The 23384-nt window shown below is 35.4% G+C and overlaps 1 protein-coding gene across 1 annotated transcript; it reads left to right on the top strand.

Moving 5' to 3' along the window:
- The first annotated feature begins 18587 nt into the window (after nucleotides 1-18587).
- LOC109813606 (zinc finger BED domain-containing protein RICESLEEPER 2) lies at nucleotides 18588-22971 on the top strand. Its single transcript, XM_083064802.1, has 6 exons — nucleotides 18588-18626; nucleotides 19050-19124; nucleotides 19215-19345; nucleotides 21039-21054; nucleotides 21323-21513; nucleotides 21555-22971. The coding sequence occupies exons 1-6, from the start codon at nucleotides 18588-18590 to the stop codon at nucleotides 22969-22971; spliced, it is 1869 nt and encodes a 622-aa protein (XP_082920928.1).
- The last annotated feature ends 413 nt before the right edge of the window (nucleotides 22972-23384 follow it).

The following is a 23384-nucleotide window of genomic DNA, read 5'->3' on the forward strand; positions in this document are numbered from 1 at the left end:
GTAGTAGTTTTGTAGCTCAGCCTCTCCAAGCTGCACTGATATTTTAAGGCTTCAGCTGGCCCAATGCTAGTTTTAGAGTCTAGTAACCCTCTATGTTCTTGTACTAGTTTTGGGGATCTAGCAACCCTTTTCGATCTTGTACTAGTTTTGGGAATCTAGCAACCCTTACTGATCTTGTACTAGTTTTGGGGATCTAGCAACCCTTACTGATCTTGTACTAGTTTTGGAGATCTATCAACCCTTACCGATCTTGTACTAGTTTTAGGGATCTAGCAATCCCTAATTCGATCTTGTACTAGTTTTGGAGATCTAGCAACCCTTTCTGATCTTGTGCTAGTTTTAGGGATCCAACAACCCTTTTCGAGCTTGTACTTGATGTCTTCTCATTGGTGTTCTTGGATGAAAAATTACCCTAAGGAGGATGGGCAGGAGACTCTTGATGTGCCCTTGTGTTGATGGGCAGAAATAGATGGATGACAAGGATTATGGTGTTGCCCCTACCACAATGAGTATTGTGATGCCTCTCCAAGCGCCTGCTTGTGATAGGTTTATTTTTCCCTAAATTTTATATCTTTGTTTAACTTCGGATTTTTCATATTTAAAGCTTGCCTTTTTCTGCTATTTTTCTAAATGCTTCGGCTTTTTTAACATGTATTATAGACACCCAATTTTGTCCAGGGGCATACAAACAAGGAAATAGACCGCTGTTATGCAGGGAAGGAGCTCCCTAAGCATGCAAACAACAAGACAGAACTATAGAAGGCCCAAAAGCCCAAACAAGCTGATTTTAGAAGACTGGAACGGGCTGTTCCAAAACTGGAACGGGCCGTTCCCAATTTAGAACGGGCCTTTCCAAGTTCCTAAAAAGGCCAAGAACCCTAGTTTGGAACGGGCCCTTCGTAAATTAGAACGGGTCGTTCCAAGCTCATAAAAAGGGGGTTAAAACCTTAACTAGAACGGGTCGTTCCCAAACTGGAACGGGCCATTTCAAGTTATGAAAAAGGTCTAAAAAACCTTCTTTGGAACTGTCGTTCCAACCTAACCAACATTGTGTTAATCTCATCGCTGGAACGGGTCGTTCTAGTTTCAGAATGGGTCATTCTAGTTACAAAATTTACACGTAACGACCAGATCTAAAACGGGTTGTTCCGATTTTGGAACGGGCCGTTCTGGAGCCTTTTTGAAGTCTATAAATAGACAGCTTGGGCACAGTTTTTAGGACTCCAAAAATTTTGTCCAAACTCCTTAGAGCTCGAAATTTCTCTCTTTTTCTCTTTCCCTTTCTCTTTTGTATTTCTTAAGATTTTGTGAGGCATTGTAGTGTGAAAGGTTGCCACAAAGCACCTAAAATATTCCTGTTTTGAAGATTCAATAAAGCTCATTCAAGAGGTATTTTAGTTAATCTCTTTCTCCTTTTTTATTTCTTATCTATAATAAATATTGTTATAATAAAAATAATCATGTAAACATTTTAGGGTTAATTGTATAATTTAAATTTCAAGCATGTAAATAATTATTAATAAATGGGGATTTAATATTTCTATTATTATCATTTGTAATATTAACTTCATCATAGGGTACTAATTAAGGGCATTATAGGGGTGCTTAATACCTTCCCTACACGTAATCGACCCCCGAACCTAATTCTGGTTATCAAGGCCATTATTGGATTTTTTAAAAACCTTTTTTTTCCAATGTTTTGAGTAAAACATTGGTGGCAACTCCACTAACACATTTTTCAAAATCATTAATTAAGGATTAGTCTGGTGTTCGGGCATTCCTTAATTAATGAGACTTTTAAAAGGATGTTTAAACCATTAGTCGCGAGATCCAAAATTTTCGGGTTGCGATAGATGGCGACTCCACTGGGGACGTTTAAAAAGGGTCAAGCCCATTTAATTGATGAAGTTAATAAAATAAAAATAATAATTTAAATATTTTTCCCCTTTACTTTATTTGTTTTATTTGTTTAGCTTTAATATCTATTTGTTTAGCTTTAATATCTGTTTGTTTGCTTATTTAAATTACGCACTTGTTTGAAATAAAATTGTACACAAACCTTGCACACAACAGTTCCCCCTACACCTCGGGGCATGAGAGTATTAAACATAGGGAGTGGTTGACGTACGACCGGCCCAAGTTTGGCCTTGGAGCATGTGAGCCTTGTCGGAAATCACACTCAAGGTGATAACCGGTTACTCTAGCCCAAAATACTACGACAGACCTTAGAGTTTGCCAGGTGACAGCGACAAAGATACTAGGTCCCTATAATGGGGGCACTTTGGGGGCCTTAAGACCGGTGAGATTAGAACTATCCTATACAACACACTTTTCTTAACAGGGACCACAGACCAAGGATTTGAATACGATCGTTCGTGGGTGTATGTTGATTGAGCATATGTGTGCATTTGTTTGTATTATTTCTTCTAATAAGAGTGGATTGGAATTTTAAAATAAGCAAATAGATAATAAAATAAAAAATAAAAAATAATAGTAAAAAAAAAATTTATACCCCTTTGTACATTCTTATGTCAGCATTGCATTAACACCATATATGTAGTTTACTTTTTGTAAAAACAAAATCAATAAAAGAAATCTCATCTTTACCATGCATCATTCTCCTTTAGATAATAGAAACATGATAAAGAGTAGGCAAAAAAAAAAAGGAACATGCATATCATATATTTAGGATCACAAGGGGATTTGTATCAAAGACAAGAAATCAGTGTGACCTCTGTGACATCATAAAATATTATGAAGAGGAACACCGATAACTCACCTCGCGGCAAGGATGAGCCATCGAATCTTTGTTAGGAATTCCCTTTCATGCATTTAAATCCAAATAGTTTAATAGAAAACTATTCATTGTCACTCAAAGGTGTCTCCTAAACACTCCATACTCACGAAGCTCAAGGGAAAAGTGTCATGGAAGCTCTACAAGAAGGAAGTCATGTACTTTTTATGGAGTTTGTACAACTCAGACAACAAATGACTAAGATGATCGATGCCATGACCAGAATGCAACACGACATCGACCATACTAGAGGATGTCTAAACACACTAGAAGAAAGATTGAGAGAGCCATTGAAACATATAATTTTGATGGTAAAGAAGCTGCTGAAACTTGCCCAACACAGGAGATCCCACTCATATGCGATGCCACAATACCCCCACGATCTGAGGATAGTCAATCAAAAGAGGTCTATAGGAGAAAAAGAGAGGAGAAACTTAGTGCTACCACTCTCCCCGTCTTCCCTTGGAAGCTTAAAACAGTCTCAAAAGTAAAAAAGACTTCTAACAAAATTCCTATGAGCTATGCAGACTTGCTTCCTCAACTATTAAGGGCCTCAATGTTGGTGAGAATCCCACCGCCAAGAAAGCGAGAACCACCATACCCATCATGGTATAGGCCTGAAGAAACTTGCGACTATCATTCGGGAGCAGCAGGGCACTCCATCGAAGATTGTAGAACCTTGAAGCTTCGCGTACAAAGGCTTATAGACGCCGGATGGCTCAAGTTTGAGGCCAGTGCATCTAATATCGCTAAATGAGCAAGATAAGTGGCGATCTTGGGATGGTCTATTAGAAAGCTTTCAGGGGGTTCTCCTTTTGTAAAAAAAAATTTACTTTAAGTTCATGCTTAACTCATGACCTTCGCCCACGATCATGAGTTCAAAATAAGGGCTTATTTTTTTTTACATTCATCAATAACATACGTCATTTCTATAAAACCCTTACGTCTATTATTTCCCCTCTTATGTCACACATTAAATTCCAAAATCAATCATCATGAAAAAAAATGACTTAAGATAATAAAATTAATCAAAACTCTGAAAATCTACAACGCATTGTCTGAGTCTAAGGTAGATAAGAAGATCACCTCCTCGAAACACACAAAAATAAGAGAGTGATCAGAAGATTCTTACACAAGATTCTCATTGCATAAGAAGAGTCTTGCAACAAAAAAAAACAACTTTCGCTCAATTTGGCCAATGAAGGAAGCACAAATCTCAGCTTATGAAAGAACTCTCTCTCAACACCCGTAGGTTAGGGCAACATCTTTCTCCTTCGTGTACGGGAATGAGGGGCAGTGTTAATCATCAAAGACGCTAGTCCTCCCAAACGCGGATGGCAGAAGATTTTGTCAAAGCAAAGAAGTGTTATGCCAAAAAATAATATCACTTGCAAAATACTACTAGGATGAAAGCCCGCAAAGGGCATCTTAGGCAAACAATAAAAAAATCGAAAGTTCCCGCTAGGACACGTCCTAGTCAAAAATTAGGGATCTAAAAAGGATAAAAATAACAAGTGATGATTCTCATAGTTGAAAGCTAAAAGGCGGCTTGAACACTTCTACAAGGGGCCAAATTCTGCGAAGACTCTGCCTGAGACTCGGATATGTAGTTCAAGATAATTAGGAGAATGATTATAATAATTATCCAAGGAAATGTTTGTTTAAAAAACTTAAACACTCATCTACCTCAACTACCTATTCATTTTAAATTATTCTACCTCCACTACCCATTCATTCTAAATCATCCTACCTCCATTAACCATCCATTCTAAATCATCTTTTTCTTTCCTTTCTGTCTTGTCCAAACTTAATGACGTATATTGTTGATGGTTGTCAAAATTTAAACAAGTACAAAAAAAGAGAAACAAAAAATGAAAATGACCTGCTGGGATGAAAACCTATAAAGGGCGTCCTAGGCAAAAACTAAGGCAAATAAAAAGAGCAAAAATACCTACTAGGATATCCTAGGCAAAAGTTAGGGTTTTTGAACAAAAAAAACAAAAAAACAAAAAGAAAAAGAGAAAACCCCAAGGTAGTTTGATACCAAGTGGCCAATACAACTGAAGTTATGCATCAATCAGAGTTGTTTATTTGTGAGAAGGAGAAAAGGAAAGCCACCTTCTAAAAAAAAAGCACTAAAATCAAAACATGCATTGCATGCATCCAACAAGCATTTCACACACTTAGAAAACTTTCTTTATCAAATGGGAATTATTCAAAAAATAAATAAATAAATCTTGCATAAATAAGCATTAGCATAGAAGCATCATTGCATAACATGCATATGGAACAAGTTGCATAAAAGGGTATAAGTTCATTTAAAAAAAAATTGAAAAAAATCCAATCCATTCCTGCTTTCCATTTTCTTTTGCATTCTTGCATTCTTTGTGTATGTCTATCGAGCACTTGTCGGAGGAATCAAGAGGCCGAAACACTCATAAAAAGATCAACAGCTAGACAGTGCCTTAAGAGCTAAGATCATGTCAAAAAACCTAGCCCCAACAAGAGCATTCCATACAAGTGGTTTCATATAACCACCAAGAAAAGAAAGACACGTCAACAAGACGGGATAGAACTAGGAGAGAAGAATAATCAAGTCCACAAGCATGAAGAAACCACCAAGCTTTATTCTGTCTTCGACCAGTTATACTCCACAACTGAATGATGGAAGATTCATGAAAATGCCAACACGAGGAATGTTTTCCTACCAAAGCTAGGAGTGGCTTCCAAAATAATACTCATCAATAAAGATTCAGCAAATAACATCATCATGGAATATATCCCTCCGCCAATAATGACAATAAAAAGTAAGAGCAAAAACATGAGAAAAAGGCAAGCTCCGTAAATGTTGAAAAAGCCGAAGCATTTAAAAAATAATAATAATAAGCAAAAAAGGCAAGTTTCAAACATGAAAAAGTAGAAGTTAAGAAAATAAAAAATATTCCTACCACAAGATCAGTGCCTGGATAGGCATCACAATACTCACCTTGACAAGAACAACACCAAACTCTTACCAATCATCCCACAATGAAGGCGCCTGGAGAGGCATCATAACACTCAAGTGACAGGGGCAACAATGGAATCCCTGCCAACCATCCACTTCTCTGCCCACCAACATAGGGGCACATCAAAACTCTCCTGCCCATCCACCTAGGGGCAGTCTTTCACTGCACAGCACCATTGAGAAGACATCAAGTACAAGTACAAAGTGGGTTACCTGACCTTAGTGAAAGGGCTGCTAGATCCTCAAAACTAGTACAAAGTGGGTTACCTGACCTTAGTGAAAGGGTTGCTAGATCCCCAGGAATAATCAATTATCCAGCTAAATAATCGATTAAATTGTTCTTGGTTGATTTCCAGAAATCTGAAGAACAAAATAATCGATTATTCTTTAAAATAATCGATTATCTGGGTTTGAACTTTTATAAATAGACTTGAACTCTTTTGAAACAGAAGACAATTGAGTAAGAACTAATAATCAACTTCTAAAAACACTTTAGAGAGTCTGTGTGACATCTTGGAGAGGTTTCTTTGTGAAAATCCAAGAGAAAAACATTTGTGAAAGAACTTGTGAAAATCATCATCATCATCATACTCTTGAAAGAGAAAGACAAAGATTTGTTCAAGAAATCCAGGTGAATTCGTTTCATTTTGTTTCTTTGTGAATCTTTGTGGAAAATCTTGAGAAGGGTTTCTCAAGTGGTTAAGTTTCTTGTAGTGGGATCTACAAGGGGTGCTTTCTTGGGGTCAAGAAAGTGATTATCTTTTAGTAGTGAAGTATATGCATGTGTGTTTGCTTGTAAACCTTCTTGCTTAAAGATAGTGGAAAAATCTTAATCAGGTGGTGATTAAGGACTGGATGTAGGTCACATGTGGAGTGGCTGAACCAGTATAAAAGACTTGTGCAATCTTCTTCAACCTTATCTCTTGTTTTGCAATTTCTTGGTTGAGCTTTAAGGAAGATAAAACTTGATTAACAAGTGTATGTAATTCTTGATGGTTTAAAATCTGTAATTGAATATTATTAGTGAACCTCATAATGTTGTAATAAAGTTAGCTTATTGCATTCATATTATCATAACAAGTCTTAAGAAGTGCTTCATTTGAACTAACAATTTTGTTGAATGATTCTCACCAATCCGTGTTAATCCCAAACGGGACCCTCCATGGATTAGTGGTTTTCGCAAAAAGGGGTTCTTGGAGTCGCCACCAATGTTTTACTCAAAACATTGGAAAAAGATATAAGGCAATTGATTTTCGCAAATCAACTTTGGCCATTACAACCAGAGTCGGGTAAGGGAGTCGGTTACGTGTGAGGAAGGTGTTAGCACCCCACAACGCCCCTTTCGGGTTCCCTATGACGGATTATTTCATAAATAATAGTGTAAAATTACTAAACTACCCCTATTTATTAGAACGATTATAAGTAAACTATCTACATAATGAAAGCTTTAAACGTGTAATGCAACAATCAAAAAACGATAAATGAAAGCGGTAAAAGAAAGGATTTGGAAAGAAACCTTCGAAGCGGGCTTCTATATATTCAAAAGAGTTAGGAGGCTTTTTGGCGCTCCTTCCCACTACACGTTCGCTCGCTCCTTTCCCTAAAAATAATATTTACTATGGAAATCAAAGAGATTTCCCTTCGACTTGTTCGAGTCTCAAGCTAAAGGCTCATGACTCAAGAACTTAGTCGGATCAGCTCTCAGAGAGATTTCTAGGGCAGAGAATAGCTCAAAAACCCAAGAATACTCAGCACGAGGGTCCAAAAGTGTCCAAAAATGTCCAAAATGTGTGGAAGGACGAGCCAATGACGTCCTATTTATAGGATTGAGGCGCAGTACGACCTAAGGGGTCAATACGGCCCGTACTGAGTTTTTGAACTACAGTACGGCCGTATTGAATTCAGTACGGTCGTATTGAAGTTCAAAAACTTCAGTACGGCCGTATTGGTTTCAGTATGGCCGTATTGTAGTTCAAATGGTTCAGTACGGCCGTACTGAACCTCTAAGAGGGCGTATTGAGCTCCAATCCTCACACACCCTTATTCTAAGCTACTCTAAGACTTCTAGACCTACAAAGAATCATCCTAGGGTCTTCCAGGAGTCCTTCCGGCTGACTTTCCTTCGGTCTTCGAGAGTCTTTGAGTCTTATTTCCGACCCGGACAATTTTAGGGGTCTACAGTTATCAATTCAATACTAAAATGGTAGATATAATATATACATTTGGGCCAAGACATCACACCGCATTCCATAACTCAATTCCATATCACATACACAAAATAGTGGTTCACATACCTATCAAGCAATTCACCATGAATTCACCTCTACATCATCAATTTTTACGATATGATATAACAATAACATTTATAAATTAATATAACATCAATTGAATCACCAATTTAATAGAATTTTAACTCAATTAGTAAAACTCCCAATTTTTCTAAACCTAACTCACAAGCACTTTCTACAATTTTGTTCTCTCTACTAGATCATTATTTTTACAAATTAGTTGCATGTTCCTAATCCTCAATACATGCAAAATCTAATGGGATCATGAATTCCTCAAACAAAAATAATTATGAAATTACTCATAATCCTATGAGATTCCTCCTCTACCTAATTCCCTCATGTAACTTTGCATACAAATAATTCATTTTTCTCCCGTACCTTGATAAGCAGTAGCTAAAACTAAGCAGGATCTGGTTGGTCTCCTCCTCTAGGTTCCCTTTGGTCTTCAAAGAGTGTAGAAGAAAAGAAGTCAAAAGTGAAAAGTGTGCTTTTGGGAGTGCCAAAGCGTGCTATTTATAGGCATCTGGAGTTGCCAAAACGACCCGTTTCAAAACTAGAACGGGCCGTTCTAGACTCATTCATCATGTCTAAAATTTCACATCCAGAATGGCTTGTTCTAAAATCAGAACGACCCGTTCTGGGTTATATTTTAACCTTTAATTGCCATGTTTGGAAAGACACGTTCTTAAACCAGAACGGCCCGTTCTCAACTAAGGTTACAAGCCTTTTTGGTAGTTTGGAACGCCCCGTTCCGAACTAAGATTTATAGGCAATTTTAGTATTTTGGAACAGCCAGTTCCAGTTTGGGAACGATCCGTTCTAGGTTACTAAATCACCCTTATTGGGCTTTAGGCCTTCATATAATTTGTGTAAATTGGGGTGTTACAATCAAACCTGAGGATACATGATAATATACATTTCTCTCTATTTTTCCCTCATAATTTTTCTGGCATCTATCACGTAGACTCGAGAAGGATAGCGCATCCTTCTCCTTTCAATGTAATCCTTTTTATCTCATCTAATAAATTATTATTATCAATCAATAAAAGTATCATTAAGTCATATCAACTAAAAAGACCCAGGAAAAATTTAATTACGAAAAATTCATGTACACTTATATATCATCATTGTATTGCACAATAACAAAACATACTTCAGAGCTAGCTGTGTATTGAAGTCAATAGTAGAAAGCTGCAAGGTCCCCATAACTCTCATAATATCTGGATCATCCAGACCCAATTCTCTCTCATTAATATCGAGCTTTTTGTTGATAAATTGTAGCCTGTGTTTGAAGTAAACAACTCAATGAAATGGAATTGAATTTGAAGACTAAAATAATAGAGTATTTATATATAATCGAAGCAGTGCATTTAAATATAGACAAAACAAGCAAAAAGCTCGAAATAGTACAGTCGATTGAATGTTATTTGTTTGACTGTATATTTTGGTTATATATGCTTCTTTGGTTTCTAATGCAAAATGTTGTCTCAAATCCAGAATAGAATGACAACAAACAAGACCTGGTTGAAGTCCCCAGTATGATATAGTGTCATCCGATGATAGAGGCCACAACCTTCTACAAGCCTGGCAAGAGCCTGTCACCAACAAATTATTGTAATCATTATATGACAATACAAAAGGCATTTTCTATTGAAGGAAATTGTTAGATCTTCATAGAATTTCCCAACAAATGGCTCTAAAGATAAATACCTTTGTCCCATACGTAACTGCATCTTCAAGCTTTCCCTTGTCTAAAGTTGTTTTCAATGACTCTAAGAGCTGCCTTCCATCTGCAGATGAGCATGCTGCTTGTTGCAAAAAATGCATTGTATACAAAGCTTGGATCTATTAATTAATTTCCAAGACATTAGATGAGAGACCATACAATTCTAATATCTTGTCATGTTTAATTTATTACCTTGTGAACTGGGATCAAGCTGACAATGTCAGATTTGTGGAAGGGAATTGGAGAATCCATGTCAAGATCCCTTGGAATAAGCTCAATGGCAATCTAACATAGATGGTAACAACAAAAAACAATTGTCAATGAACAACCACTTATATGTTGTCATTTTCAATTGATAATCATAAGAACTACAATCTATTGATTAAGTCAGGACATGGATATATTGTATCTATATATACACATGCATATGGGGAAACTATTATGAACATTTTTTATAAGCATTAGCAGAAAGCATTAGTAATATGTACCTATCTGTTCACATTCTTTAATTTTTTGAAAAAATGTTAAATTTGATATTTTTGCCAATTTTTTTTATATATTTTAGCAATTTAATAATTAATTTGACATGGGAGGGTATTCCCTTTATTATTGTTATAGATATAGATATAAATTATAGATAACAACACCATCACAATAACAACCAAACCTTACTCTCCCATCATTTCTTCTAGGTTCCCCTAAACATCTATATGGAAGGGCATCACACAATATGACGGTGATGATATCTTTAAAAGATACAACATATCTTAGACGAAAGGAAAGAAGAGTAAAGGAAAAAAGTAGGTTTGCTGAATTCATGACAATGATCAAGTTATGGACTAAATTAATACTTTCTTACGAGATGGAGAATCAAATTATGTTGACAAGGCCATCGACAAATTATGATTGTGCAAACCTGCCTTTCTTACTAGCAAATAACTATTAGAGAGGCCATTCTTTATCTGTAAAAAAAAAAAAAAAAAAAAAAAAAAAAAAAAAAAAAAAAAACTGAGCTCCAATATAGGCCATTTAAACTTTAGAGGGGCGAGGACAAGTACAAAACCTAGCAAACCTACACAATTTATTTCATAACCACTATTTGGACCTGTAATCTGATATGGACTTGGGAATTATGCAGTGACTAAGTCTCATATTAAGTAGTATGGGATGCTCAATGGAGTACTTAAGTGGCTTGGTTCTCCCCCTTAATAGCTAGCTTTTAAAGAAGGGTTCCCTGTATGATTAGGTGCTTATCAATTGGTATCATAGCTGATTGTCAGTGTCTTAAGGATGAGTTGACTAGAAAGGCTGAGTAAGGCTTTATAGAGTGTAGTTGTCGGGATGTCGACTGATGGCATCCTAACTAGCATTGATGGATTGGTTGATCAATGTGAGGACACCTTGACTCCTTGGATCAAGTTCTTCAAAGGTGGCGTCTTGTTTAGAGAAGGAATATGGTGGAATGGATAAAAATGGAGAGTGTGGGTGAAGTGTTTGATGAAAGGTTTAAGAGGGGTACTCTAGGGTTGGCTCACTTCATGATGATGAAGGCCACTTCTAGGGTTGTTTCTCTCAAGGTGGAGATGATAGGGTTTGGCCGAAAATAGCCAAGGGTGACTAAGGAAAGATATAAAGGCACTAAAGGCTCTCTTTATATTCAATATCCAAAGTATTTACAAGTGGTGGGGGTGGGGTATTTATAGGAGAAGTTGCATTTAGGGTTGCATTTAGGGTTGTATGGCCGAAAATGCCAAGGCCAAATGCACTCCAAATGCAATGCCAAATTAACCCTAGATGCAACTTGGTGGCCAAGTTTGGAATCTATGGGTTTAGATTGGCTATAACAAGGTGCATGATAAGACCATGCAACCTTTGCCCTCCACTTGGGCCTAAGCCTTTCTAACACCAAGAATAGGTCCAAACTTTGCCAAAAATTGCGTCACCTCCTCTAAAATACCTTAGCCCAAAAATTGAAAACCCTAATTATCTAAAGCACCCCATAATACAAGGGTAAAATAGGAAATACAAAGAAAATAAATTCTATGACTAAAATACCCCAAAATACAAGGGTAAAATAGAAAATAAAATAAATGCTAAAAAAACTTAGTAGCTAAGGTCCAAAAAAATGGATTCACTATCCCATTCCTCTTGCCTCCTTTAGTATATCACCTCTTGGTCTTCTCGGCCTTAGTGTTATTCCATCATTCCCTCCCTCTTGAAAAGGATTTGACCTCAAATCAAGAGGTTCTTCATGGTAGACGTCACGACCAACAAAAACATAAAAGTAAGCATGAGAGGTAATAGTATACGATATAGATGGAAAGTGCATCCTAAGAGGAGTGCCACTAAAAATGCTAAAAAGATTTTCTAAACTAAAAAGACTAGACTCCCTAATGCTAAGGATAGGATCCTCCCCATGATGAAGTCTAGGTGTATAACCAAAACCTAAAAAGTTAAAAAGACTAAAACTATAGCACACTAAAGCACTAGTCCTAAAAACTAAAATATCTTGTTGGAAGTGCCCAATGTAATGACCTAGGTAAGTATTGGAAAATAAAGAAAACTTAACTAAAAAATTACCTAAACAACTTTGTATTGCATAATTTGTTAGATAGATATGAGGAAAAGGTGTTAAGGGGAGTTTAGAAAACTCATATAATCTAAGTTTGTCTTGTAGGGAAGTGTCCAAGTTAAGTTCAAATAAGTTTGAACTTCCCTCAAGATCAAAAATAGAAAATAGGACACCATGAGATGTATCCAACAAATCATACCAATCTAAAGTTGGGTGCTTTATGAAGGGAACTAAAGTAGAAAGAGTCTTAAAGAAAGAAGACTTATCTTCCTTGGGCACCACCAAGGAAGTAGCACAAGAAGTGGTACTAGGTGAAGTCCACTTCTTCTTCACTAAATCTTGAAGTTGAGATTCTTTTTCTTTAAAAAGGATTTGTTTTTGAATCTCCACTTCATGACTAATGGCAACGTGAGAGAAAGAATTAAGGTCTTGATGAATAAAGAGAGTTTCTTTAAAATCATTTTCAATGGGAAAGTGACTCTCTTTAAGCATAAGCCCTTTGGAGGAAACATTATCCTCCTTACTCTTCTCCAAGAGTGTTGGTTGTGTCTCATTTTCTAACCACTCTTGAACTTTCTCTATACTTTTCTTTATTTTTTCTTTCTTTTCTCTTTTCTTTTCTTTTTCTTTTCTTTTAAGTTCTTCCTCTCTTTTTGTATTTTCTTCCTCATGCATACTCCTAGGAATTCTAGCTTCTTTCTCCTTTTGAGATCTAGATGGAACAATCCTAGGGTGGGATCCACGAGTTTCTACTAACTTTGCAAGTAAATTTCTTATTTCCTTATTATTCTTTTCAAACTCTTTTTCTTTTCTTCTCAACTCTTCCTCTCTTTTTATATTTTCCTTTTCTTTTTTCCTTAGGTACTCTTTCAATTCCCTAAGTTCATCCCTAACACTAGACCTAGTACTACGAGAATTATGACCATGGACACTAGAATGATCACTCATCTTTGATCAAGAAAAGGTTTTCACAAATTGTTTTCAAAGGGGTTAGAAAAGTTTTCACAAAGAGTGAGTGATAAAATGGTTTTCACAAAAGGTTTTCAAAGTGCAAGATAGGTAGGAAAAGGCCTAATTGTACAAGTGAACTTTCAAGGGGAGGTGGACTACAAAGAATCACTTAATAACCAAGCCCTATCAAGTAAAAATCACTAAGCCTTTTCTACTTTTCTTACAAAACAATTTGGCACAATAATAAAGTGTGTGTGTGCACGTTACCCCTAGTAGGCAAATAGCAAGCCTTCTAAACGAATTTGAAGACAAAGATAAAAGCCTAAACAATTATACTACCAAAAGTTATAAAGCATGCAAAAGAAAAACACTTAAAACATAGTCTAGTCGAGGTCCTAGGTGAAGGTTTTCAAATCACCTTCAAACTACACGAAGCTAGACCAAAATGAATAGGTTTAAGAATGGCCAATTACAAACTAAAAGAATGAAAACAAGGCCAAAGAACACAAAAGGCCGAAATTTAACAAGAAAGAAATAAGTAGAAAAAAAAAAGGAAGTCTCCAAGTCTTCAATTCTCCACCCCTTCACAATGAACACCCAAGGTTAGCCTTTTAATGGTGTTTGCACTCTTTAATTTGGTGTGATCCTCCAAAGCTCCTTGAACTCAAATCGGACAGCCCCTCCACTCAATCCACCAAGAAAGTGTGTGGTGTATAGAAGCTTTCCTCACCTAGGTCAAGAAGAAACCAAAAGAGTACAAGAGGCCAAGAAAGAAAAACTAAAAAGGCACAATTAAAAAGGCTAAACTCAAGTGGATTTGTTGAGACAAACTTAAGAGTAGAAAGAAAGACTCAAAAACTAAAATTAAGGCACATGAACAAAAGGCAAGCACACAAAAGAGTAATTCCTAGAATGGCACTAGAATAGAATTTATCAAATAGGCTTAAAAGAAAGTAATGCACTTAATGTGTTTGATTAAATGTCTCATAAAGTCAATAAGCATTGTCCAAAAGTCCAAGAATAACTCCAAGTGCCAAGGTATGAAAATTTGGTCCAAAACTCCACAAGTCTAGCAAAGGTTCCCTTTTTCTTTTGTCTTTGATTCTTTTGATTTTGTTCCTTTTTATACTTGGCTAAGGTGCGGTTTTATTGTCCCAAAAGTCCAGCCACTCTCTTTTTTTTTTTTCTTTTTCTTTTTTGAATGTTTATACCTTTCCTTTGCTTGGGTTTACACTTGTGTTTGTTGGTTTGGTTAGCAAATATTTGGAGTATCCTTTTTAGTGACTTATGATGGCTTAATGAGACAAGTTTTGAGTGTTTTCTTAAGGTTTAATGTGCAATGTCCAGCAGCAAAAATATGCACATAAAAGTTATTTTCATACTCAAAACATCAAACAAAACATAGGCATATCAAGTGCACCAAGGATTACACAAAGTGACCGAAAATTTTAAAGCAAGTATGTGCAAAGAAATTAATCACACATGATATTTTAGGAATGTAGAACATGCTAGAACTAATTAGCATGCATGATTGACTCTCTAAAGCACATCAAGGACTCACGGCCATTTCATCAAACAAGTGGCATGCATGTCATTTTTTGTTCATTTCAAAGGCTAAGCATAAAAGAACTTGGAATTTCTTTCAAGGTAGTTCAAAGAGACAAGCTTATGACAAAACCGGATGGATTAAAAAAGTAAAAAACATTAATATAGCATGCAGCCCAAAATTTCCAGCAACTCAAAAATTTAAAGAAAAAGGCAAGAACCTAAATAAGAAAGCCTAAAATGCCAAGATGATTCACAAGGAAAATATGGTATGAATCAACACAAGAAAGGAGATTTATGGATCATCAAAATATGGCAATTATGATGATTCATTTAAGCACACTTAGAAGACATTCAAGGAAGACATGACATGACCGAAAATATCAAAGATGGAAAAGTTACCCTTGAAGAACCAAGGCTCTAGATACCACATGATGGCATCCTAACTAGCATTGATGGATTGGTTGATCAATGTGAGGACACCTTGACTCCTTGGATCAAGTTCTTCAAAGGTGGCGTCTTGTTTAGAGAAGGAATATGGTGGAATGGATAAAAATGGAGAGTGTGGGTGAAGTGTTTGATGAAAGGTTTGAGAGGGGTACTCTAGGGTTGGCTCACTTCATGATGATGAAGGCCACTTCTAGGGTTGTTTCTCTCAAGGTGGAGATGATAGGGTTTGGCCGAAAATAGCCAAGGGTGACTAAGGAAAGATATAAAGGCACTAAAGGCTCTCTTTATATTCAATATCCAAAGTATTTACAAGTGGTGGGGGGTGGGGTATTTATAGGAGAAGTTGCATTTAGGGTTGCATTTAGGGTTGTATGGCCGAAAATGCCAAGGCCAAATGCACTCCAAATGCAATGCCAAATTAACCCTAGATGCAACTTGGTGGCCAAGTTTGGAATCTATGGGTTTAGATTGGCTATAACAAGGTGCATGATAAGACCATGCAACCTTTGCCCTCCACTTGGGCCTAAGCCTTTCTAACACCAAGAATAGGTCCAAACTTTGCCAAAAATTGCGTCACCTCCTCTAAAATACCTTAGCCCAAAAATTGAAAACCCTAATTATCTAAAGCACCCCATAATACAAGGGTAAAATAGGAAATACAAAGAAAATAAATTCTATGACTAAAATACCCCAAAATACAAGGGTAAAATAGAAAATAAAATAAATGCTAAAAAAACTTAGTAGCTAAGGTCCAAAAAAATGGATTCACTATCTCATTCCTCTTGCCTCCTTTATTATATCACCTCTTGGTCTTCTCGGCCTTAGTGTTATTCCATCGCTAACTCCCAAGGGTAGCTAAGGCTTTATAGAGTGTAGTTGTCGGGATGTCGACTCTCAAGGGTGGTGCTATGATCGGGACTTGGGCATTATGAAGTACCTAACTCCCATATTGTGTACTATTTGGTAGAGTACTTAAATGACTTGGTTCTTCTCCCTTGACAACTAGTTATTAAGGAAGGGTTCCCAAGTGCTTGAGTTCTTATCATAATCAACATGTAATTATCATAGTGAATCATAAAACTTATCTCACAGTACTCCTAGGAATGGAAATAATAAGATACAAATGTATGGCTCCATTGCTATGTGAACTACAAGGCAACACACATTGTAGATTCTATTGCCTACTTCCAATACCTTACGATATAAGCCATGTAAAATCACCAACTTCCTCACACTGCTATAATTTAAGCTGCTAAGATTCCAATCAAATCGCTTCTTCAGAAACACCTGTAGCCATTTCTATAGTTGGGGGTGGATTTTGCAAGATTTATCTATCTCTCTATTTTTAGGAACACCAAGTAGCAAATTCAATGTAGCAACTATGGATGTAGCCATTTTCTCTGTATCAACAACAACAATCATTGCCTGCAGGATATGCTTGAAAGCTCGAACTATCATTTCATGAATACAAAGTGATTGTACATGTGATAGTTTTTCGGAAGGCTTGACCTATAAACAAAATAAGAGTCAAACATCATGCAACTAGAAAATTCAATATAAATATTAATTCTAAGATACATAATCCTTCTTCTTTTGGCCCTTGAACTTAAAACCCTTAAAAAGAAAGGTGGCAGACTATACAACTGTAAGAGAAAGGAGGAAAATAGTACAACAGTAAGAGAAGAAATTCTGATGCCAATAGTATGAGAAAGTGATATAATTTTTGAAGAAATCTGATCCCCAATCATGTTTTGTTAGAAAAGAATGGCACAATCCAAGAGGGGGTGAATTGGATTCTATGACCCTTTAAAAAATTATCAGAGTATTTAGGATCTTTATTTCACTTAAAACTTTTCTATGACTGAATTCTCAAATGAAGCTTTTCTAAAGAATTGTTATGAAAATATGAATGCAATATGATCACTTGATTACAAATTAACGAGGTTCAAATATAATGCTCTAATTCAGATTTAAACCAACAATATTCACATACACTTGTTAATCAAGATTTATCTTCTTAATGTTCAACCAAGAAATTACACAAAGTAAAAGAATAGGTAGAAGAAGATTGCACAAGTCTTTTATATACTGGTTCAGCCACTCCACATGTGACCTACATCTAGTCCTTAATCAACACCTGATTAAGATTTGTTCCACTATCTTTAAGCAAGAAGGTTTACAAGCACACACACATGCATATACTTCAACTCTAAAGATAACCACTTTCTTGACCCCAAGAAAGCACCCCTTGTAGAACCCACTACAAGAAACCTTACCACTTGAGAAACCCTTCTCAAGATTATTACAAAGATTCACAAAGAACAAAGGAACGAATTCACCTGGAATTCTTGAACAAATCTTTATCTTCTCTTTCAAGAATATGATGATAATGATCTACTAACAAAGCTTTTCACAAACGTTTTCACTCTTGGATTTCACAAAGAAAACTCTCCAAGATGTCACAAAGACTCACAAAAACACTTTTCTCAGTTTGATTATTAGTTCTAACTCTCTGTGTGAAGTTTCAAAAAGTTCAAGCATTTATAAAAGTCTCAGACCCAGATAATCGATTATTTTAAGGAATAATCGATTATTTTGTTCTTCAGGTTTTCTGGAAACCAACCAAGAACAATATAATCGATTATTTTACTGGATAATCGATTATTCCAGAGAGTTGTTCCTGGGATAATCGATTATTTTAGCAAATAATCGATTATTACAACAAGGCATTCCACTTAGCTTATTTGCTAAAATAATCGATTATATTTAACAATAATTGATTATTTTGAGTTAGTTCTTAAAACTTCATTTTAAGTCTCAAAATAACTTTTCAATCTTTTAATTCATCATCATATACTCTCTAATTAGCTTAGATATAGATTTGAACATGCACACAGCACACATAACATAAAAAACCAATCAAAACAATTTATTTTCTAAACTCTATTATATAGCTCTATTACATAGCACTTTCTTGACTTTTCTTTGACTTTGTTTTTGTGCTTCCAAGTTGTTGTTGTTCATGTGCCTCCAAGTTGTTGTTGTACACTTGTGTTGTGATCATCAAAACTCCTTTAAGCTTCAAGCTCTCCTAAGCTCAACAATCTCCCCCTTTTTGATGATGACAACCCATGATTCACATTACATCAACTCAATGCTATTGTGCTATTATATCAACTCAATGCTATTGTGCTTTTAATTCCAACATACAAGAAGACTCCTCAAGAATTTTTAGTTTTGATGATATAAATGTAGAAATGATGTTTGAGCCTATTCAAAAGGATATTGTATTGATTGTAATAGATATTAGGGGTGTGCAAAAAAACTGAACCAAACCGAACCATTTAAACCTGAACTGAACTGATCCAAAAAATAACCGATCCAAACAAGATTAAAAATAGTTTTAAAAGTCCATTTTAACCAAACACCGAAACACGGAACGCAAGTTACGCAATCCAAATCTCTTACCCAGTCCTGAGTCCACGACTCCACCACGATGCTAAATCCCTAATTCCCAAAAGGCCAAAACCCCTGATTTTAACCAAACACAGAGCTATTGCTGCGAAAATACAAACGCAAAACGCTATTGCTGCGAAAATCCAAACACGAAGCGCTGTTGCTGAGAAAATCCAAACGTGAAACGCTATTGCTTCATAGGTTATTTGCCATATATGTTGTTTCAGCTTGAATGGACCTTTTTTTGTTGTTTCTTATTGCAGATTTGTCTTGCTTTTGCTCTTGGTTTCTATTCCCTTGCCCATTTCATGTCATATTATATATTTCCCAATGCTAAAGTTATCATGGAATTTCAGTATGTGTAGATATATTTTTACATGTTAATCATCTTCTGTTGTTCATATCTCAGCAACTGGTCTCTGTTGTAGATATTTGTTGGAGGGCTTGATTCTGATATCAGTGATGAGGAACTTAGACAACCAATTTTGCAATTCAGTGAGGTTGTCTCTGTGAAAATTCCAGTGGGTAAAAGGTGTGGATTTGTTCAATTTGCTGACAGGTACTCTTGTAGTCTCTTAAGTAAATCGAATCCTTGCCCTGGCCTCTCTTTTGTATATGTTGGAATTTAGGAAACCTTTAATCAAAGGGAAAATAAAATGTTTGAGAGGCTTGACTTTTGGCCTTAGCATTTACCAATTTTGTTTGACAATTTAATTTGGTTGTAAACTTCTTATTGTTTACTAGGCATTGTACTTTCAGTTTGGCATCAAGTTGAACAAACGTGGTGGATACACAGGTGAGCTTTCTATTACTAGGCAGCTCTCCTGTTTTTCTTTACCATTCTTATAACCCCTGTTAAGTTGACAACACTATTACTTCCACTTCTGCAATAACACATATTTATAATTATGTGGATCCAATACTATTTTGCTTGAGCATTGCTTCTTTGACATTGGAATGAGACATTGTATATCAGCTGATGGCTGTTGTTAAAAATAAAAATAATGAATAAGATTCTTGTTTTATGATTTTGCTGTGAAGATATGTTTTTTCTTATCATTTGCGATTCACTTGATTGTGCTCATAAATCTAAATTCAAGTCTGTTGCCCCTATTTATATTTGATGCTTTTTTACAGTGATATGTTTACTATACTGCCAAAGTATACAAGATTTATGTGTTTTTCCCTTGGGTTAGTTGTCTATCTTCTATACAGGGCGTGCCTATCAACTTAACATTAGTTTACTTAATGGATTACTTCTGTTGCAAATTACTCATTTGTTTATTACATGGTTAAATCACTCTCCTTTTTTTGTAGCATGCATTTACTACATGACTAATATTGTTGCCATTTATGCTTAGAATATTAGTATTTAGTGCAACTGTATTTCTTTGATTTCTGTAAATAAGCTAGTAATTTACTCCTTCATTGATAGTGCTTATCTCTTTAGTCGATTATATCCATACTAAAAATAAAAGATCAGTATGCAAATACAGTTTCTATAAGTATGAATAAGGCCCTAAGCACTTAACTAAAATGACTAGCTTTAGTTGTGTGGATCTTATCAATTTCTATAAGTAACCAATCCTACATGCAATAATATACGTCTCCTAGTTACTTGCTTTTATCTAGAAGTCGTCACATTATGTTACCATGTACTTATATAATATAGGAGTGCAGCCAGCTTTTAGTAAATTTAAGTTGGATCACCTACAATTTCATTACAGATGAACAAGGTTCTAGTTCGGATCATATAAACAAAAAATAATAATAATAATAATAATAAATATTGAAAGAGCTCGGTCCCTAGATATATTCAATTCAACAAATTAATTCGGCCTAAATCAACTTTGAATAACAAGAGTTTCAGGATTAAAAAAATATTTTAAATGTAATTCTAGCTCCCTTATATATTTTGTATTTGTACAATTTTGATCCCCACTCTTTGAAATTTGGAAAACAAGAGTTTCAGATTAAAAAAGATATACAGAGCTTTATTTTGTATACATAAAAGTAAACCCAGTTAAACAACCAAATATGTATAAGATCTATGTTAACAAAAAGCAAAGAGTAAAGGAAACTACATTCAAATATTCAATAGTGACTTGGGCCTGATGCTTCCATAATGAAGTTGAGTAGTATATGCACACAATGGTAGTTTTGGAGACCATCCAAAAAAAAATTGGGCCAGTATGGCTGAGCCTGTAAAGATTTTGTTTTTCTTTTAATCTCAATTTGTATTGAAACTTTAGTATGGTATATCTAAAGGTACGCAAAAGCATGTCATTCTCGTTTTTATGTGCAACTCAGGCTTAGCAGTTGAGTCATTGTAATAGGTAGATATATTCTAGTCCTAATAATAGATAACACATGTCATTATGAAATAAGTTCATGGAAAACAAATGATATGATATCAACTAACACATCACAAAGTTCATAGAAGTTCTAAACAAAAGGTTTGTTTTATTCAATTTCATTTGTAATACCTTTCTATGATCTCAATTAATTAACATCCTATTTTTCTTTTCTATTGTAGAACAACTACATGGCTGAGCTAAATGAAACTTTTGTTTCTGACACTATAGAACATTTAGCTGAACAAATGTTACCACCTCGCGATTCTGAAGGGCGTAAGAATCGATCTGATGTATGGAATCACTTTATTGAGGAGCCAAAGCCCAACATAGATAATAGAGCTAAATGTAACCATTGTGGTACATTGATTAGGTTTGAAATGGAACAAGTGCTATGCGAAATAATTTACGTAGATGTAAGGGTATATCAAATAAAATGTTGAGCAAGAAGCAAAAATCACACTCATCTGGAACTATGGTTTCTTCCCCTTTATTGGCTAGGCCCAAAATTGACCAACAAGCATTGAGAATTGCAATTGTCAAAATGTTTGTGGCAATGGAGCTCCTATTTCGATGTATCAAGCATAAATCTTTTCGTGAGTTTTTAAGCATTATAGCACCCTTTCTTAATGTCATGTCAAGTACTACCCTAGCACGTGATATTTATAAACTTTGGGATAGTGAAAGAGAAAAGTTGAAGGAATTTATTTCTCAAAACTATCAAAGGGTTTGCCTCACCACAGACACATGGACTTCATCTCAAAATTTGAGTTATATGTGCTTGACTGCTCATTTCATTGACAACAATTGGAAGCTGCAAAAGAAGGTGTTAAACTTTTGTCAAGTCACTAGTCACACAGGAAAGACCATGGCTAAAAAGGTTGAACGTTGCTTGAGTAAATGGGGGTTGAATCGTGTTCTTACATTAACAGTTGACAACGCCTCGTCAAATGATGTTGGAATCCAATATCTAAAAAAAAGGTTAATGTCTTGGAATAGTTTGGTTATGAAGGGAGATTATATTCACATGCGTTATTGTGCCCATATTTTGAATTTGATTGTGAAAGAAGGTTTCAAGGATAACATTGATGCTATTTTGAGAATTCGGGGTGCTGAAAAATATGTACGATCTTCCCCTTCTAGGTTGTTTAAATTCAAGACATGTGTTGAGAAACAAAATATTGAATACAAAGGCCTTGTTTGCTTGGATGTGGAAACCAGATGGAATTCTACCTACTTAATGTTAGAGGCTGCATTAAAACTTCACAAGGCTTTTGAAGAGCTTGAGATGCAAGATAAGAAGTATATCGAAGAGTTAGAAAAGGTAAAGGGTGTTCCTTCATATGCTGATTGGGAATTTGTGCGTGCAATCCTACCATTTCTAAAATTGTTTTATGATGCTACTTTGCGCATGTCTGGCTCAATTTATGTAACTAGCAATATATACATGTTTGAGGTCTTTGGAATTGGAAAGAAGATCAGCCAAATGTGCAATTCTAGGGATATAAATGTATGCATTATGGCAGAAAATATGAAGAAGAAATATGATAAGTATTGGAGCAATGTTGATCGTCTAAATGTGTTTTTACTTATTGCTCTTGTGTTGCATCCAGGATACAAATTACAGTTCATGCATTGGTTGATTAATCAAAATTTTGATGGTGAGGTGGCATCTAGTTTAAAAGAAAAAGTGGAGTCTAGTTTGAAATTACTTTTTCAAGAGTATAATGGTGGGAGAGATGAAATAGAAGTTAACTCACAAGAAGCTCGTTTCAATGAAGGAGGTAGTGATGACCCTTATGGTTATAACCATTTTTTTCAAAAAAACTAGCTCTAACAAATCTGAATTAAGCAAATACTTGGAGGAAGCCTTATAAGAGAATTACGTAGATTTGGATATTTTGAGTTGGTGGAAGCTCAACTCGAGTAGATTTCCAATTCTTTCAAAAATGGCTAGAGATTTGCTTGCTATACCTATTTCTACAGTGGCCTCTGAATCTGCCTTTAGTACTGGAGGAAGAGTTCTTGATCCATATCGTAGTTCTCTTACACCTAGAATGGTAGAAGCACTTATTTGCACACAAGATTGGCTTAAAAGAACATAGCTACCATTGTTTTCAAATGAAAATGGGGATTTTGAAGAGTTGGAGAAATTTGAACAAAGTAATAAGCTAGATCTATTTTATACTGCATTATTGTATTATATACTTATTATAATTTGATCAATAATTGATAACCTTTTTT

The sequence above is a fragment of the Cajanus cajan genome, chromosome 10, assembly GCF_000230855.2.
Source record: "Cajanus cajan strain Asha chromosome 10, NIPB_CcT2T_4, whole genome shotgun sequence".
Classification (NCBI taxonomy): domain Eukaryota; kingdom Viridiplantae; phylum Streptophyta; class Magnoliopsida; order Fabales; family Fabaceae; genus Cajanus; species Cajanus cajan.

Excerpts from the sequence above, each read along its gene's own strand:
- LOC109813606 (XM_083064802.1), top strand. The coding sequence starts at position 18,588 with ATGATGTTTGAGCCTATTCAAAAGGATATTGTATTGATT. Across the intron at positions 18,627-19,049 it reads AAAAGGATATTGTATTGATT|ATTTGTCTTGCTTTTGCTCT; the intron begins GTAATAGATATT and ends TTCTTATTGCAG. Across the intron at positions 19,125-19,214 it reads ATATATTTCCCAATGCTAAA|ATATTTGTTGGAGGGCTTGA; the intron begins GTTATCATGGAA and ends TCTCTGTTGTAG.